The sequence below is a fragment of the Protomyctophum parallelum genome, assembly GCF_964188405.1.
Source record: "Protomyctophum parallelum genome assembly, chromosome: 8".
Classification (NCBI taxonomy): Eukaryota; Metazoa; Chordata; class Actinopteri; order Myctophiformes; family Myctophidae; genus Protomyctophum; species Protomyctophum parallelum.
Window position 1 is genome coordinate 26,356,967 of NC_139703.1, and position 18,611 is coordinate 26,375,577.

The window sequence follows — 18,611 nt, forward strand, 5'->3', positions numbered from 1 at the left end:
CACTATGTGTGTGTGCTGTACCACTGGCACCGGTATAGCGCTGAGTATAATATGAGGGAGATTCCAACCCAATTTCCACTGAAAGAATTTGGGCATTTTTACGTTTCTGCATCTGAATCTCGACGTTTCGATAGCGCACCCAAGCGAGGCGCGAGCAGAGCACACCACCGAGATGGCCCGGCTGACCGGTCAGCGCCACTCGGAGTGGCATATACCGATATAGGCCTGGGAATCAGTTATTTTGAAATTGCACATCTGGAAATGTTGATATGTATTTATTCAACATATATCTGTGGTTTTGCAGAAATGTTGCATGGCATGTGTTTCCTCTTGGGCGAACAGGCTGGGAATTCAAAGGGCCCTCGGCTGACAGAGGCCCCGTAAATATATGAAAGGATAATAGGATTTTACTGTTAACCACTTAAACCCTATATATACTGTACTTTGTTGGGTACCCCAGGGGTCTATACTAGGCTCCCTGCATTTCTTTGCCCCAGACGCTATAGGGTTCACGTGGTTAAAATACAAGAAAAACCAAAAAACAACATTATACAGTATGTTGGGGGACTAGTAGTAGTAGTAGTGTGATAATATGCTGTGGTGTCGGCAACAAAGAATCCTCTCCTCTGCCCGTCGTTCTCTATAACCGCAAACCCCTTCCTGTATACACAGATTAATTCACTAGGCAGAGCCACTTTGTTAAAACCACGTGTCCCGTGTTTTCTTAAGTCTGCTTCGCTTCTGTTCTCTCTCCCATCCACCTTCAAGTGTCCCGCGGGAGAGAGCGCCACTGCCGCGGGAAGAAGAACACATCTAAAGAGTCAGGGTGGGCAGGGGTGGCACGGCAGCTGTGTGCTCCGTCCCCAGGCGCTCTGAGCCTTATAGGACGCCGTGGTCTGTGATCCTCTGCATCCTGGGGAAGGGTGGCGGTGGGTGGGTGGGGGGGTTGTCTTAGCATACTTCAGAAGGCTAGTGCAGGAACCCAGAAGAACAACATCTCTCCACACAGAAATCAAGCGAGACGTTTTGATGTCGTGTCTGCTGCTCGGTGGTGGTGGACGAGTAACAAAAACAAAGGGAAGGGTTTGGTATATTCCTTGCTGGTGCTTTCGTTGCCAACGTTGTTGGCGGCGTCCTCCGTCCATCAAAGGGCCGGACACACCACGCCAGCAAGCGCGCTTTTGGCACAACACGTGCGCCGCCGCCCGGGCGCCATCTCTCATCGTCGCGCTCTCTCTGCGATCGCTTTGCCAGACACGTTTGAGACGGGGGAGGGGGGGATGATGGGGGTTGGGGGGGGGGCGTACAATCTGGGTTATGAGATATGTGTTTAGAGTGTGTGCACTGTGCAGGCAAACCTCTCACAATCTATCTTAAAAAAACCCAATTGAAATGCATTATGTGAGAAATGGGCCCGCGAGTCAGCTGTAGCTTTTTCAATTTCACCAGTGTTACTTTTTCATAAAAGCAGGAGGTAGTAGAAAATATTGCCTTTTTTTTTTTTTGCTTAACCCTCACTCCCTTCTCGACAAAAAAAAACAAAAAACGAAACAAAAAAGCAAAGAAGGTATATTATCTGCAAAGTGCAAACGCATTATTAAAAATGGTATACGGTATGGAGTGAAGTATTTCTGCCCTCTGGGCAGCATTGGGCTTTTTAAAGAACGTGTTTTTACAGTGTCAGAGAGGACGGCCACTGGGAAACGTAGCATTATGTTAACAGCACCCCCCCCCCCCCCCCATACAGAGAGAAGGCCAATCATAAATAAAGGGTGGAAATAAATAAATAAATAAAAACACAGAGAGCACCGGCTGACAGTCATCAGTTATCTTTGAAGGTTTAATGGAATGTAGCTGAACTGAGAGAGAGAGAGACTGAGAGAGAGAGAGAGAGAGAGAGACAGACAGACAGACACAGAGAGAGAGAGAGAGAGAGAGAGAGAGAGAGAGAGAGACTGAGAGAGAGACAGACAGACAGACAGACAGACAGACAGACAGACAGACAGACAGACAGACAGACAGACAGACAGACAGACAGACAGACAGACAGACAGACAGACAGACAGACAGACAGACAGACAGACAGACAGACAGACAGACAGACAGACAGACAGACAGACAGACAGACAGACAGACAGACAGACAGACAGACAGACAGACAGAGTAAAAGAGAGACGCGTGTGAAAGAGAAAGAACAAAAAAAAAGGAGGCAATGAGAAACGCAGAAAAGAAAGCAGGAGCGAGAGACGAGGGACAAGGAGGCCCGACGTGACAATGAGACGTTTTGTTGGCGACAAGCGCCTCCTCCTCCGCTACGTTATATAGGCTGAAAAACATCCTGTTACAGCCATTTGTTTATCATGGCCGCATGCATGCTACGGGGAGAGAGAGAGAATGCATTTTTCTCCCTTCTTCATTCACTCAGCTCCACTATCAGCATAATAACACGCTGCTGCAGCCTAAACCCATTTAATATTCCGTCCTCCCCCCGCTGACATGTTTTCATTGGTGTGCCACTCATTCAGACGCCGCTGACACACCTTGTCTCTCCTTCCAAATATACACACCGTACGGCACCGTCCTGCACACGCACGCACACGCTCAGCAATACACACTAACGCACACCGGCACACACACGCGCACACACCTTAAACATTATACCGTAGCACAATCCATATACACACATTACACATACCTGGCGCATGAATGCGTGTGTATGCAGCACGTTCACACACGCACACACGCACGCACACACGCACACACACACACACACACACACACACACACACACACACACAACCGCGCGTGTAGAAACCCCATCCCAATCTTGTTCCGTATAAAAGCGCGAGGGCCTGATGTGTAGCTATAAAAGCAAGCAGTACAGCTGGCAGACACACAAGCAGCGGGAGGAGTGTGTGGTGGCGAGACTCCGGTAGCTACAGTAGCACTACTAATGAGCAACGCTCCCTGTGTCCACAGGCTCTTTGAATGGAGCTCGCCTCGCTGAATTATCTAGCTCGCACTGCATGGCTGCACCACCACCAGCCAGCCACCATGAAAGCCTTTTCCATTTCCACAGGCACGCGCGCACATATAGGCACAATTCGCACACAGCTCGGAGCGGCACTCCGGGGCCATTTTTTCCCTCACTCGTTTGGGTAATTTCCGAGCTCTTTTGTGCCTATGTTTTTGGGGATTTAGCGTCCTTTCATAATGGCTTGTCGTCTTTATTTAATGCGACGAGGAAAAGACATGAAAGAGAAAGACAGCCGAATGAAGGGCTGTGTGATATACTGTGCATGAAACTCAGCTTGGGAAATCAAATGCGGCCCCGACGTCATGATTAGGTCCCCATCTTTGTGCTGCTGCTACTACTATGCCTCTTATGCTCCCATACATGCTGATCATTGAGGATTTCCTCAAGCAGGGCCACCTTTTTCACTTGTATCATTAACAACATTAACCCTTCCTTTTTGGCATCTCTATTTTAGGCACAAAAAAACCCAACAACTAAGCAATTCACAAATAATAATTGTCTCCACCAGGCCGAAGGCATGTGGGGAGAGTATGTTTTGCACTCCGTCCGTGTGTCCGTCCGTCCGTCCGTGTGTCCGTCCGTCCGTCCGTCCGTCCGTCCGTCCGTGAGCAGCTAATCTCGGCCACCGTTAACCCGGTCGATGCCAAATTTTGCACACACACTCCCTGGATGCCAACGATGAACCTCTGCCCCAAACTTTCCAGAACGGCCTGTTATAGCGCCACCAGGAGGCCGCTTTGTGCAAAACAAGTTTTTGCACAGTACACCTACAGATTTTGTCCAAACATCACGCAAATTGGTACACAGTCTCTCTAGAGCCATTCAACGAAACCGGTCTTTCAGATTTCTCAGACTCCATCCTGATTGGTTAAGATTGGCTTCCAAAGTTCACAGGAGTGCTCAGTTTCAAACAAAATGCTGCAAATCATGAACACATCGCGTGATTTCCCTGAAATTGTGCACCCACATTACCACTAGGCCCAGGACGAAATGCCACATGAACAATTTCAACTCAGACTCAAGGTGGCGCTATAACTGGCCGAAAAGTGTTTTTACCTCTAACTGCACGGATCTGTGGATAACTTTGTATGCCAACTCCCTAGAGGCCAAGGAAAAACCTTTGCCTGGAATTTTTCACATCTGCTCTTTATAGCGCCACCAGGAGGCCGACATATGTAAAACACATTTTCTATTATTACTCCTTCAGATTTTATCCAAATTTCACGCAAATCGGTATACACTATCTCCATAGTCATGTGATCAACACGGAGCGGCACCATTTCCCATCTTCCATCCTGATTGGCTAAGATTGGCTTCCAAAGCTCACACGATTCGTCCATTTCGAAAAAAGGCCACAAATCACAAACACAGTGTGCAATTTCCGTTAAGTTATACACGCACATTTTCACTAGGCCGAGGACGACATGCCACAATTTTTTCCTCAAAATCAGCCTCACGGTGGCGCTATAACAGGCCAATTCCTGTTTTTAGCTATAACTGCATCGATCTGTATACAACTTATGTATGCACACATGGAAAAACATTGTACCTGCATCCCTCGAACACGAACCTCCGGCCCAAATCTTCCTCAACAGCCTGTTATAGCACCACCATGAGGCCACAACCTGACCTGCCCTGGTGGAGACCTGTGCCGATTGGCACTTTGTCTAGTTTAGTTTGATTTCAATAGTGTGTTCCGCTTTATACAAGTTCATACAAGTTATATATATAATTCTCCCTTTAAAGGTATATTCAGTGATTTCACTAAAAAAACCTTAGGTTTCGTTTTTGGCTGTGACCCAAAGCCTTTCGTCCAATCAGGATAGAGAGTCAAAAACGAAACCTGAGGTTTTTTGACCCCCAGGGGTTAACTGGGGACAGGGAGGAACTCCTTATATGGTCAGCACACTCTATAGTAGAGAGGATTATCACAACAAAACAAAAGAATAAGTGATATTTGAATTAAGTGAAATCACTGAATATACCTTTAAGTTTCTAGTTTTTTCCACCTATGTTATAGTGTATGTTACAGTGCTGCTTGAATATTGATGGATATTGTGTGAATGCATGAATGTATTTTTATTTTCGTATCAATGTTGGTGTTGCACTTCACCACTTTTCAACTTATCTTCATATAATTGGTCCTCACTTGGTTCATGATAATAATAAAGTTCTACTCAGTCTGTGTCTCATATAGGAGGGCTGTGGGCAGTTCAGAAACCGTCCACCAGTGACATCATCGTTAGGCAGATTTATTTTTAAACAATATTTATTTTAAAATATATTCAGATTTTTATTATCGTGACAACGGTGGCTTCCATTATCGCATTGCAACTTTTCAGGAATAGAAAGTCTGCCGTTTGTATTAGCTTGGATTCCCCATCGATGATGTCACTGGTGGATGGGTGTCTGAACTGCCCACAGCCCTCTTATGAGACACAGACCGAGTAGAAAGAAATGGTGGCATTTTATCATGAACATTCGTGAGTTCCAATTATGGTAAAAGTGGTGAAGTGGTCCTTTAATGTATATTAATGCGATTTCATGTTTATTATGTTATGTGTTATAGTACGTCAGGAGTGTGGACCCAAAGGAAGATTGACTACCATGGCATCAGCTAACTAGAAAATTTGCAATTTAAAAAAATTCAGAGTGTGGTTGCCGCAGTGGCTTACATATGCCCCTCCCACTAATATTGCCAGCCAATTACAATTTCAAGTCACACCTTAGATCATGTGTAAGTAATTCGGAGGGGATTTAACCCCCAAAATTCATGTTTTTGCGACAAACGGTTACATTTCTCGCATTAGCGGCGCCCCCTATGGATGAAAATGGATGCTTTTAGAACTTGGTTGATTGAACCACCACATGTGATTCAAATTTGGCATGGATTGGACATTCCGTTCGTGATTTATGGCATTCTTTGTGATATAGGCCCATCCTACTAACTTCGGACGACGATTACGGGCCGAACGATACGCACTATCAAAATTCCGCCGCTCAAGTTTTCATCGCAAAGGTCCAGAGATCACGTATACAGATTTTTGTGAGATTTGGACAAAATATGTAGGAGGAAAAGCAAAAAGTGTGTTTTGGACAAAATTCTAAATGGTGGAAAATCTATCATGGCGGAAATGGGCGTGGCCTATATGGGGAGATGTGTCATGACCCAAGGAATCCAGGAAAAATAATATTTTGATTTTACGACCTACGGTTCAAGAGTTATAAGCCAAAACGTAAAGTTATAGCGCCACCATGAGGCAGACCGATAAAATTATAAACTTATAGGTTAAATAATTTTAGTGATAAGTATGAATTTTTCCTCCAAGTTTTGTAACTATAGTGATTACAGTCTCCGAGGAAAAAATACTTGAGTGTGAATTTTTGCATTTTCCCATTCATGTCAATGGGAAATTTTAATTCACTAATAAATTCATATCAATTAAACTATACAACATTTCAAGCACACGATTCCCGATTTTTCCGGGCAATTTGACATATGGCTCAAGTGCGTACAGTCAAAACTGTGGGACTAGTAGTGCGGCAAACTTTGTCTTACTCCAGGTAAATAATAATACGGAAAGTGTTACAGTTACTAGAGTCTGGTTGCCCTTTGGGCAACCAGACTAATAATGGGTTTCCTATAAAATAAATACTAAATTAACTGAACCACCAGCATGCGGCAAGATATTGACTGTGCACATATGAGCCTACGGCATGAATCTTGAGAAATAACAAATGGATGTTTTGAGTGCATCTTTAAAAGTCTAAATTGAATCTCGAGCGCTTGTTGAGGACACAGACTCAAATGCTGTTTATCTGGGAGTTTATCACTGCCTGAAGGGAACAAGGAAGTTACCACCACAAGAAAAATAATCAATTCACAAAAATGGCTTATATAGCATCATAACGTGGACATCTATCAGAAAGAGTTTGAACCCGAATAGAATCCTACAAGGTTAAAGGAAATAATCCTCACGGTAGCTGTTTGGCACTTATAGTGGCGATGTACGTATGGTGGGTCCGAGGGAGTAGCAAAAATAGCATGGCAGAAGTAGAAGAGTGCTAAGATGACTACAGAAAGAGTTTGAACAATATGGTAATTTGCTGATGCCCGCTGACTCAAGTTAACACACTACGAGGCTAATGACCAATCTAACAGATCAGTGGGCACATTAATGGGTGAGTGATAAGGCCTGATAATGATGGTACGGCATGTGAAAGAAGTGTCGACATTGAGGTGCTTTGATTACCCTCGATTGCGAGTTTGGTTTGCTTTAAGCAATCTCTTAAGTTCAAAGGAAAAAAGTTTGGTAATTGGGGATTTCTTAAGTTGTAAGACTGTTCCAGTGTTGGAGTAGCCTCGGAAAGAAGTCTGGGTCCGAGTCCACTTCAATTTGGCATAGAGTAGCGCAAACGTCGATCACTCTCTGCTGATTTCTGATCGTCTGCACCTTTGTTAAATTGACGCACACACGCACACCCGTACACACACACACACACACACACACACACACACACACACACACACACACACACACACACACACACACACACACACACACACACACACACACACACACACACACACACACACACACACTCCTCTCTCTCTCTCTCTCTCTGTCGCTCTAATTAATTAGTCTCATGTCCAGCAGCTGCGCACAGCTTCTCCTGGCGGATCCTGCTGGGAGCTGCCTATGCCATAGAAAGCATAGGTGAGTTCCAGGCTAGTGTTGGAGGGTCTAATAGAGAAGACTGTTTGCCCAAAAGTGATATGTTTGTATTAACTAGTCCTTACCCGTTCTGAATATATGTACACCAAATGATGTACAGTGTGGGTAATGTTATGTACAGTAATAGATCACATTACTGATAGGGAGGGAATTATTAACAGATGATCTTGGGAAGTTGGGTTGGGCACAAAAGTAGGCTAATGTAATTATGTAAAATGGATGGATGGATGGATGGATGGATGGATGGATGGATGGATGGATTGATGGACGCCTGTATGTATTTTACCATTGTATTTTACCGACGGCACGGGATCTGTGTTCCCACTCCGTCGAGTGGTGGATTATATTAATGATATGTTGTGATCCAACAGATATAAAAGTACACAGTAATGTAACTTTGGGAGTGTAACCAAATCATCCAAATGGACCCGCTCGTTACATGTTGTGGTGTCGAAACACAAACACCTTTAGGCTACTGGGAAAGTATGTGTGCATCGCAGTGCATGTGTGGACATCTGGATGATAACGCAAGGTGGAGGATGTGATGTGGAGTTTGCATGATCTCCCTGTGTCTCCTAGGGTAGGTACTCTCACAAAAACATGCAGTAATCCTGGTCTCTAAACTGCCTCCCCCTGGCCAGCCGGGGCGCCTGATGGAGGGGAAAGGAACTGGTTGGAATAACGTGTTCCTTCCACGTGCTACGTCCAACCAGGGAAACTCCCCCCTGTCAGGTGTAAAGGAAGCATGAGTTCAAGTCCGTTGCTCTCCCCAGGTTGGCGGAGGGTGTGTAGAGCCCAGGACCACATTAGATAATTGACACAGGGGTGAAAAATGGGTTACAGATTCGTGGGATAAAAATTATAAAAAAAGAAAAAGAAACAGCGCATGTGCTTTCAGCTGCCTGTCTGCTACGCACTACCCCTGCGTTGGCCGCGCCATTTCGCCTAAAGGGGAAGTGCGGTGGAGAAGGCACGGGGAATGTTGCACGGAAAACTGTGGCCCATACATTAATCTGTGTCCCTCCCCCAACATGCATTTCACTTGTGACACGTGATCTGCGGGACGATGGCGGGGCTATGAGTCGTTTTAAACGAGAATGAAGTGAAATTAAAGATAGTGGCAGCAATTGTTTTGGTGCTTGTAAAGCATTTCACATTGAAGCGAGAGCACAGGGCCGTCTGGCGATAGGTGCGTGTAGGCTAGCCGTGCGCCGTGGTCGATCGTGAGATGGGTCCCTATAAAAGCGAGCTATAAGACCTATAAGTCTTGCTCTGTGCTAAGGAAGTGGTTATACAGACAGACAGACTTTCCTAGAATTAATAGATAGATAATCCAGTGGTTCCCAAATGTATTTAGCTCGAGACCCAAAAGAGACATTATAGTCTCCCTGGGACCCAAATGAGTGAAAATAGCTGATATACAACAAGCTTGTACGCGTGTATAGGTCTGCTATTTCTTCCCTATAATTAATGCATTTAAAATAATAATAATTGACGCATGTCTTCCCCCCCCATCTCTCTACCCATTTCCTTTACTTTCCGTCTACTTTCAACTACTATCAATAAAGGCAGAAAAAGCAAAAAAAACAAAAAACACTTGAATTTGTTTTAAACTTGTGAAATAATACCGCGGTATTTACTCGCGACCCATAACAATAAGGTCCGTGACCCGGCAGCATGGTATAGTTGCCCATGGTGCCCTGACTAAGGGAGGAGCAGGTGCACACCCATTTAAAACCATTCTGACCTGAGATCAGATTCATACGAGGTTTCCACTGGACACACACTGGTCTGATTAACTCCATTCTGACCCGAGATCAGATTCTAAAAATGTCACAGTCGTTCTTTGATTTTTCAAAAATAGCAGACCTACAAGCTCGTAGCGCGCCACTCGGTGGCGCGCTATGAGCTTGTAGATCTGCTATTTTTCAATAGCTAAAGCATGACATGATGCTAACACCAAAAAGGGTTCCCGCGCAGAATGGGTTAAAACCATTGTCCTGCCCCTCGCTGGGGTGACAGATCATCACTTGTGCACAGTGAGCGCTGCTTGTGCGTCGGCACACACACGCATGAGCTGATGAACATGCCGTATACATACAAACACGTGGAACGGGAGCATATACAGCTCCATTGTTCAACATTAACATTGGCTCATTCTATTGGCCTATCAACTCCACTATGGCAACAACACACATGACGGGCTTGCATTATCTCCCACCAGCGTTTCTGGCAGATTGAATTGGCAGTTGTTGTGTTGCATGCATATATACCCTCTGTGTGCCTATACGGTAAACACGGTTGGAAAACACACGCTGGGGTAACAAACACTCCTCCAGCTCGACGAGGAAGCTCAGCGTGTTCCCCCCGAGCGCCGATTGTAAAAAGCCCCCCCGAATAAAACAAACTACAGCTGCTCTCGTGGAAAACAAACAGTTTTCGCACGCAGCGGGTTTTGCAGACAAATAGTGCAAAGAAATGAAATTGCTATACCACGGCGTTATCATTATTCATCAGATGATTTAGGGGCGGGGGGATGCGCTTTCCATTTCCCACGCGGCAAAAGGTTGATGGGAAATAAAATCCCATTCATCAATGACAATGTCTTTATCTGAGATAGCTAGGGCCTATATACCTGCGGCAAAGCAAGGAGCAGAGCAAAGCGATGAGTGTGTATATATATACTATGCGTGTATGTGTGTGTGAGTAAAGCCTGGTTTATATACTTCGTGACTCATGCAACGGTGTCGTGGGCCGGGGGGGAAAAAGTAGCCGATCTATAAGCTCACGAGGCGTCACGGATGTGACATGTTGTGAGCTTATAGATTTGCTATTTTCAGCCTGCGGAACCGTCATACGGCGGAGCATATTGTAAATTACACATAAAAGAACGATGAGCGAAATTGTACAACCTCTTATACCCCCCCAACACCCGCAGCCCCCCCCCCTCTCTCTCTCTCTCTTTCTCTCTCTGCCTCTCTCTCTCTCTCTCAGCCCCCTTCCTCTATCTCTCAGCCCCCCTATCGTGTGTTAATTTACAGTGCCTCTCTTATCTAGGCAGGTGGGTAAAAGCTGGTGGAGCAAGTTCTGGAGCCACACACACACACACACACACACACACACACACACACACACACACACACATACACACACACCCCTCCCCCCCCCCACCCCCTCCTCCATCTTTTCATCCTCCGCTCGTCTCGTTTATCACGTCTGGGGGGCTTGGGAGGGGGGTGTGGAGATAAAAAACGGAGGCTTGGCAAGAGGCGGTCGCACAGAATGGATAGCTTAGCACCTCTGCCAGCTAGCCTCGATAGCACTTTCACCTGCTCCGGGGGTGCAGCAGCCTGCCACTGACATATGGGAGACCACCACAGCAGGAGAGAGGGGGAGAGGATCCTCGCCCGTACCAACACCAAGACCCTTCTGGACCCTCATATCTGCTCGGAGGGATCTAACAGAAACAAAGCCACTTGGCATACACTTGTGCTTACTGTTGGAGGTCAAAATTAAAAAAAGAAAGCATGCCTTTAGCAGAGATGAAAATATACGAAATGCTACCGTGAAAGTGTAATTGGCTATTGGCTTTTGGCTGTTGCTCAGAGAATCATCATTTATTTGTACTGCAGACTGGAAACAACACACTGTGCATTTTGCCACACCATAGGAAACCCGAGCTAACCTAAGATCCTGCCGATTGAGCCAAATAACACCCAACACAACTTATATATAAGTAGCCTATTGAATTAAGCCAAATAAAGTTTGAGATTGTGAACTTGAATTGCACTGGAGACTCAATAATACTGTACTTTTGTGGTGTTTATGTTTAATAATGTAATTATGTTATCTATATTCTATTCTACTCTATTCTAAATCAACTTGCATGGGGCGGAAAATATTTTTCTGTTGAATTCCACCCATTTATATCAGCTGACACACTGTACCGTACTGTTGAGTTAGCCAGCAAAAAATGATAATATTGCGGCTGTCTGCATTCTCCTGCATATAAATCAGATACTGACAGCAACTGTTTTTTTGGGGGATTTTTTTTTTCTTCTCAGACATTGTGGCTGGAGTTGGCATGAATCTAATCAGGTGCCATCACTGTAGCCGGATTCTATCAAAGTCTATTCCAACAGACGTGCAGGGAGGTTTGGGTTTCGACACGCTATTGCTGGATGAAAACCTCACACTGCCAAAAGAAAAAGAAAAATAAATCCACTTTTCATTAAATATTGAAAGGCAGCTTTATTTTCCAGAGGACGCCCACGTGTTTTTGAAATGTAATACTGGTTTTGGCTTTTCAAGGGACCGTGCGGGTGTGCACATCGTCCAAGTCATGCATAGTATATTAGTAGCATATTTTTGAACTAGCAACTACATGCAAACCACGGTGTGCCATTGGTTCTGGTACAGCAGGCTGACAGTATTTGATATGTCTGAATAATTCTCTCACACCCGGGCCTTGTAGGCTACTGTATAGTGCTGTGGAATAATGCGCATTCATATCAATGCGCATTATTTATTCGGCATTTGCGTCACGGACCACCATTCAATGAGATTTAGCCAGACCCAGTTCATATTTTGTTGTCATTTAATTGGATACGATTTTGTCCACAATTCCATGCTGTATTGTGATGGATATAGACAACAGGCAAATGTTGATGAAAATAACATCTACATTCTCTAATTGTGTAGACTTCTTGTAAATTAAGTAATGCATATATGTTTAACGATACTTCAACTCTTGAGAGCATAATTGAAAGCAAATGGACCCATAAGGGTCCATTAGGTTTCATTTTACGCTCTCACGAGTTAAGTATCTAATAAGGGTTTAATTTGGTTACTCTCCATCATTTAGCTGGGGACCACCTGGAACCCCCCTCAAGGACCACCGGTATAGTCCCCGGACCACTACTTGAAAACCAGGTGTATATGTTCATAATGTATTCCCTGTGAACTACAATGCATTATGTTTAAAGGCTTTAACAATGCATCTAAAGACTTGCCTGACACACGTGTGCTGTACATGTGCACACACGCACACACACACACACACACACACACACACACACACACACACACACACACACACACACACACACAGTCACACACACACACACACACACACACACACACACACACACACACACACACACACACACACACACACACACACACACACACACACACACACACACACACACACACACACACACACACACACACACACACACACACACACACACACACACACACACACACCTTGGATATTAGCCGGTGGACTAATGCCTGGCAGGGCTGTGCTTGGCATATTAACCGGAGCATTACTGTTAGAAACAGCAGGTATGTGCACAGCGGGTCTCTACTTCATCATGCCATTCAAGGGCCCTATTAGGCAACAATTACTAAATGGCAAAGGCTTGTAAATCATACATCATTCATGCAGAGCTGTTGAGTGGAATGGAGAATGGCAGTTTAGGAACATGAGTACACCAAATGAAATAATCAAATTATTCCCGAGCGTGGCATGGCTGTAGCTCACGCCACGCTCGGGAATCATTTGATTCGTTCATTTCATGCAAGCTCGCAATGCATTTCCAATGGGAGTCACATGGTTTGATTGTTGTTTGTTGTATGAGGGGGGAGGGGGGCAGTGAAACACAGCCGAAAGCCATACAACAGCTTGTAGTCCAAAATGTTGTATCAACAAACCATGTGACTTCCATTGGAAATGCATTGGGGCGGCCATGACACTTACATCTTGCTTACATCTAGCATGCATCAATGTTGTATGCTAGATCGAAAGGTGTGAGTGCATGAGACCTTAGGCCCGACTCACACCTTTCGATCTAGCATACAACATTGATGCATGCTAGATGGAAGCATGCTAGATGTAAGCCAGATGTAAGCTGTTGTATGGCTTTCGGCTGTGTTTCGACTGCCCCCCTCCCCCTCATACATGTTGTCAAACCATGTGACTCCCATTGGAAATGCATTGGGGCAAGATGTATCACACCCTTTGTATACAACAAGCATACATCAGTCTGTTACAAAGGTGTGAGTGAGGCCTTACTGGTAATCAGACTTACTGCAATATTACACTATATGATATTACAATATATTACATGTATTACAATATTTCATTTAATATAATATTACAATATATAATATATTACAATATTATGTGAAGATACTGTAGCACAATTGGACTAGATACTATTTTTGTATATTTTGCATATTGAACTGTAGAGATTTGAACATAAACAATACACATTTACTGCAGGTTGAGTCTAATCCTCGTCTAAAGACCATGCAGCATGCATGTTTCTACTGACGGAGATGTCCAAGCTAGTACCTTTGGTAACCTGAAATGCCCTCTGACATGAGGAGATTGGCTAGAATGTCAAATATCTTATTTTATTTTTTGATACCTGAACACTTCAAATAGACTATCTATAATAGAATGTCTATAGACTGTAGACAGTGACACGGAAGCACTCCTTAAAGTCTGTGCTATGTATTGCAGAGGTGACAGGAGAGGCTTGACTCGGAGTATACTTACTTGGGTAGTCTATTTGAAGAGCCCGCAGGTAAAAGAAGAAGATACTTTCTGTCAAAGTTGAGAACCAAAACACTTCTACTCAAAACTTTTTGGTTTTCACAATTGTTCTTTAATTCTTTCACATTCTCTCTCTCTCTCTCCCCTGAGCCAGTCTTGTATCTTTTATTTTGGAGTTGCTGCTTTTTCCATTTAGTAGTTCAACAAAGGGCAGTTCCCAGAGGAAGCACACCTGTTTTTTCTCACCACACTCAGTGATGAAAGTAACTACATTTACTTAAGTACTGTACTTAAGTACAATTTTGAGGTATTTGTACTTTACTCCAGTACTTTTACCTCTAACTCCACTACATCTCAGAGGCAACTATTTTACTTTTACTCAGCTACATTTATTTGGAAACTTTAGATACTAGATCTACAAGCTCACAATATCTGCTATTTTCAAAAGATTGTATACATTTGAAAACTTGAAATGGGACATTCTGCATAATGAGTACTTTCTACTTTTGGTACTTAGTACTGAAGTATTTCTATATTGCATTTGCAGTATACTTTTACTTAAAGACGGAGTGCCACAATGTTTTTCATGTGCAATGGTGTATTAACTTTGTATTTAGGGTTTCTTCCTGGAGGCTGAACCCTTGACAGTCAAACGGGCCAATGAAATAAACAGTAATATAGTGACATCACACTATCAGCCCCTCCCCTAACCCCTCCCCCTTTATCATACAACTACAGCTGTGGGTGTGGCTTCAGTTCAGGTGGATCACCACCCATCACCACCCACCAGGCAAAACGGGCATACTGAATGAACTGGTGGGCGTGTCCACATAAAAGCATGATTTAAAAAAATACTGTATCATTTTTTGGGTTAGGGTAAAAAACCGTGGCACTCCATCTTTAAGTAAAACATTTGATCAATCCTCCATCCATCCATCCATCCATCCATCCATCCATGTTGACGACCAAAAGATCACTAGCAATTTTCACATATACTGCTTCTGTGAGATCTGATCAAAAAGTCACCTTTGCACATTCTCATTGAGGGTTTTACTGTACTGTAGGTCTTTCTTTCTGTTAGTTTTGGTCCGTTACGAGAATTGTCATGTTCTTTTTTTATATTAAACTATGATTGTTTTTTGTGTGTTTTTTCTCTTCTCACAGTGCAACGTCATCTTTCCTGTATGATCAAATGGAAATTCTATTAACTTTCACTGGGACAAAGGTCACTGCAGACGTGAGCAATGTGCCCTTGACATTCAAAAGGTCGGGTGGCATTTAAGGGAGAGCTATACGCCACTCCCCATATGCAGCACCCATGTACTGACATGCAGAGAGACACACGTCTCATACAGACACACACACACACACACACACACACACACACACACACACACACACACACACACACACACACACACACACACACACACACACACACACACACACACACACACACACACACACACACACACACATAATATTCACTTCTGTAATGCCTGTCTGTCTGTCTGTCTGTCTGTCTGTCTGTCTGTCTGTCTGTCTGTCTGTCTGTCTGTCTGTCTGTCTGTCTGTCTGTCTGTCTGTAAAGTGTATTTGTTAAAATGTCGTTTGTATGTAGACAGTAGACACGCCCACCAGTTCATTAAGTATGCCTGCTTTGACAAAAGATCAGGTTTGTGGGCACAATTGAGCTCAGAAAACCTAAAAAAAAGTTAAGAAAACCTTTTTTCAATCCCTTTAAGTCATTTACTTCATCATACAACAAACAATTTCCTCTAGTCTAGTCTACAGTATATAACTTTATGGAGTGGGTGGGAAAGGACACACAGTTCAACTGGGAGCAAAAGATTATGAAATCAAGCTCAACTGTCAGTATGCTGATCTTCCAAATGTCAAATGATACATATTCATCTATTTGGCAGATGGCTGCAAAGAGGCGCTGGTCTCTGGGCTGGGCCCAAACACAGGGATGGCTGACATTTACATGTTTCACGCACGCACACACACACACACACACACACACACACACACACACACACACACACACACACACACACACACACACACACACACACACACACACACACACACACACACACACACACACACACACATATCCATACAGCAAACAACACCTGCACACAAACACCGTTGCTCCTTCCCTCCCTCGCACACGAACGTGCACGCGCACACGCACACGCGCACACACACACACACACACACACACACACACACACACACACACACACACACACACTTGACTAGGTGCTGCTGTGTATAGGTTGATTACTAGACGCTAAAAGAGTTTCTATGCGTGCCAGTTACCCATAAAAATTAATCAAGCTTAACGGTGACCGAGCCTTCGGAGGCATGTTTGTCGTCGAGCACAACATTGTCTAAATCATACTCCCTCTCTACAGCGCGTTCTTGGTATCACACCCGGGATTCTAACCCTAGGTCTCCCGTATGGGAAACCAAATATGTAACGCTTATCCAAAGGAAAATCGCCTATTGGCCATGGGGGACATATTTTGCTTATATTTTGCTTATGACATCATTATTACATGATTACTCATGTAAAAAAAAATCACACCGCACCTCTCACTCTCTCTCTCTCTCTCTCATTAGCAGGCAACAGTGCAGCACTATCTCTCTCTCTGTTTCTGGCACAACAGCGCCCCTACTGGTACTCATAGTCATATACTGGTGCTCATTAACCAACACATAGGCGGACACATACCGTAGGTACATAGGTGAACACGGACATTGCTGTTCCTTGGTAGTGGTTGCACCACTCAAAAAGCCTAGATATAATTTATTTATTTTCATAATGTCTTTTGCAGCCAACGACACCACCGTGCAATGGAGTATAAAGATAATAGATAAGTAGACAATTTTTGCTCAATATCCCAATGAAGTTTCAGGCCTCGCACAACTCCACAACTCTCAGCTTAAATTCTTTCTCCCCTTAGATCTCCGGCTCCTCCTGTCATTTTCTTTCCTCTTTGAAGAAAGTTCCTTCCCCCCCCAGACAATACATTAGTGAGAAACAACAAAGACTAGAATGAGAGAACCTATTGCGACACAGACCGTGAGCCAGAATAGAATCTGGATCGGTGTGGTATCTGATCAAACAGACTCTGTCACACACTGATCAAATATCCAGTATCAAAACCAGTAACAGACATCTAATTAAATATGAAATAAATGTTCACCGGACCAAGTTTAATTCGATGTAGAGCCATGGACATATACTGTACAATGATGATATGGAATTGTATCGAACCACAACAACAGTGATAACACACAGTATAGCAGGTGTTTGTGGGACTATTACGACACAGACATGTTTACCGTTTCCCTCGACTATTTAAAGTAAAATATATGAACACGGCCTGAACACAGTCTTTTTTAGTGGTGCAACCACTCCAAGGAACAGCAATGTCCGTGTCCGCCTATCTACAGTATGTGACGCCCACCCAACCATGTGCCTATGTGACTGTGAGCACCAGTATGACTATGAGTACCAGTAGGGGCGCTGTTGTGCCAGAAACAGAGAGAGAGAGAGAGAGAGAGATGGGGGGGGGGGGGGGGGGGGGAGTTGCACCACTCAGTTCACACGGTGTGATTTTTTTTTTTTTTTGGTATTAAGTGACCATACAAGTCTGATAATGCACGGTGTCTCGTTATAGGAAAACAAGGGACTCTGTCATCTACCAAATATCAGATCTCATCATGCATCATTGCTGATACGTATAAACTACTGCACAGTATATGTAAACCCACAATAACTCCAGAGAAACAGTGGGTTAATTGTTCCGTTCCAACCACTCACCTCCACTGGGTATCTGCGGCCATTGACGCTGTGTTCAGAACCGTCGGAACCGTTACTGGGACCCCAGTGGAACTCCACCTTCTCTGCCTTGAACCTCCCGGGCAGGCCCGCTCCGCGCACAAAGTAGTCATCCTTCAACATGATGGCCACTGGAAAAGGGACAAGACAAGACAGGACAAGTACAGACAATGAAGCATCGTTATAGGTTTATTTAAAAAAAGGAATGGGGTTAAGGAGGACACAGGTTTCTGAGTACATGCTAAATCTAATCGTAGGTTTGGCATTTTTGTCTTTTGTCTCGGGGGAGATGTGCTAAATATTACACACAGACACTTTCTGTCTTTCTGACAGCCTCAAAGACTAAGGTCTGTAATGAGGGGCTAATTTGTCTATAAAAATCTATCTCCTCAACCGTTGCAAATCGTCCTTGCAGAG

General features: G+C 44.1%; 1 protein-coding gene across 1 annotated transcript in view; it reads right to left on the bottom strand.

Annotated features, from left to right (window-relative positions):
- Positions 1 to 18,611, bottom strand: part of LOC310862978 (receptor-type tyrosine-protein phosphatase gamma-like) — a gene marked incomplete at its 3' end in the record, with an annotated part of 434,985 nt that overhangs the window by 154,985 nt on the left and 261,389 nt on the right. The window contains 1 exon segment of the mRNA XM_083771100.1: positions 18,177 to 18,325. Within this exon segment, the coding sequence (XP_083627226.1) occupies positions 18,177 to 18,325 (149 nt within the window).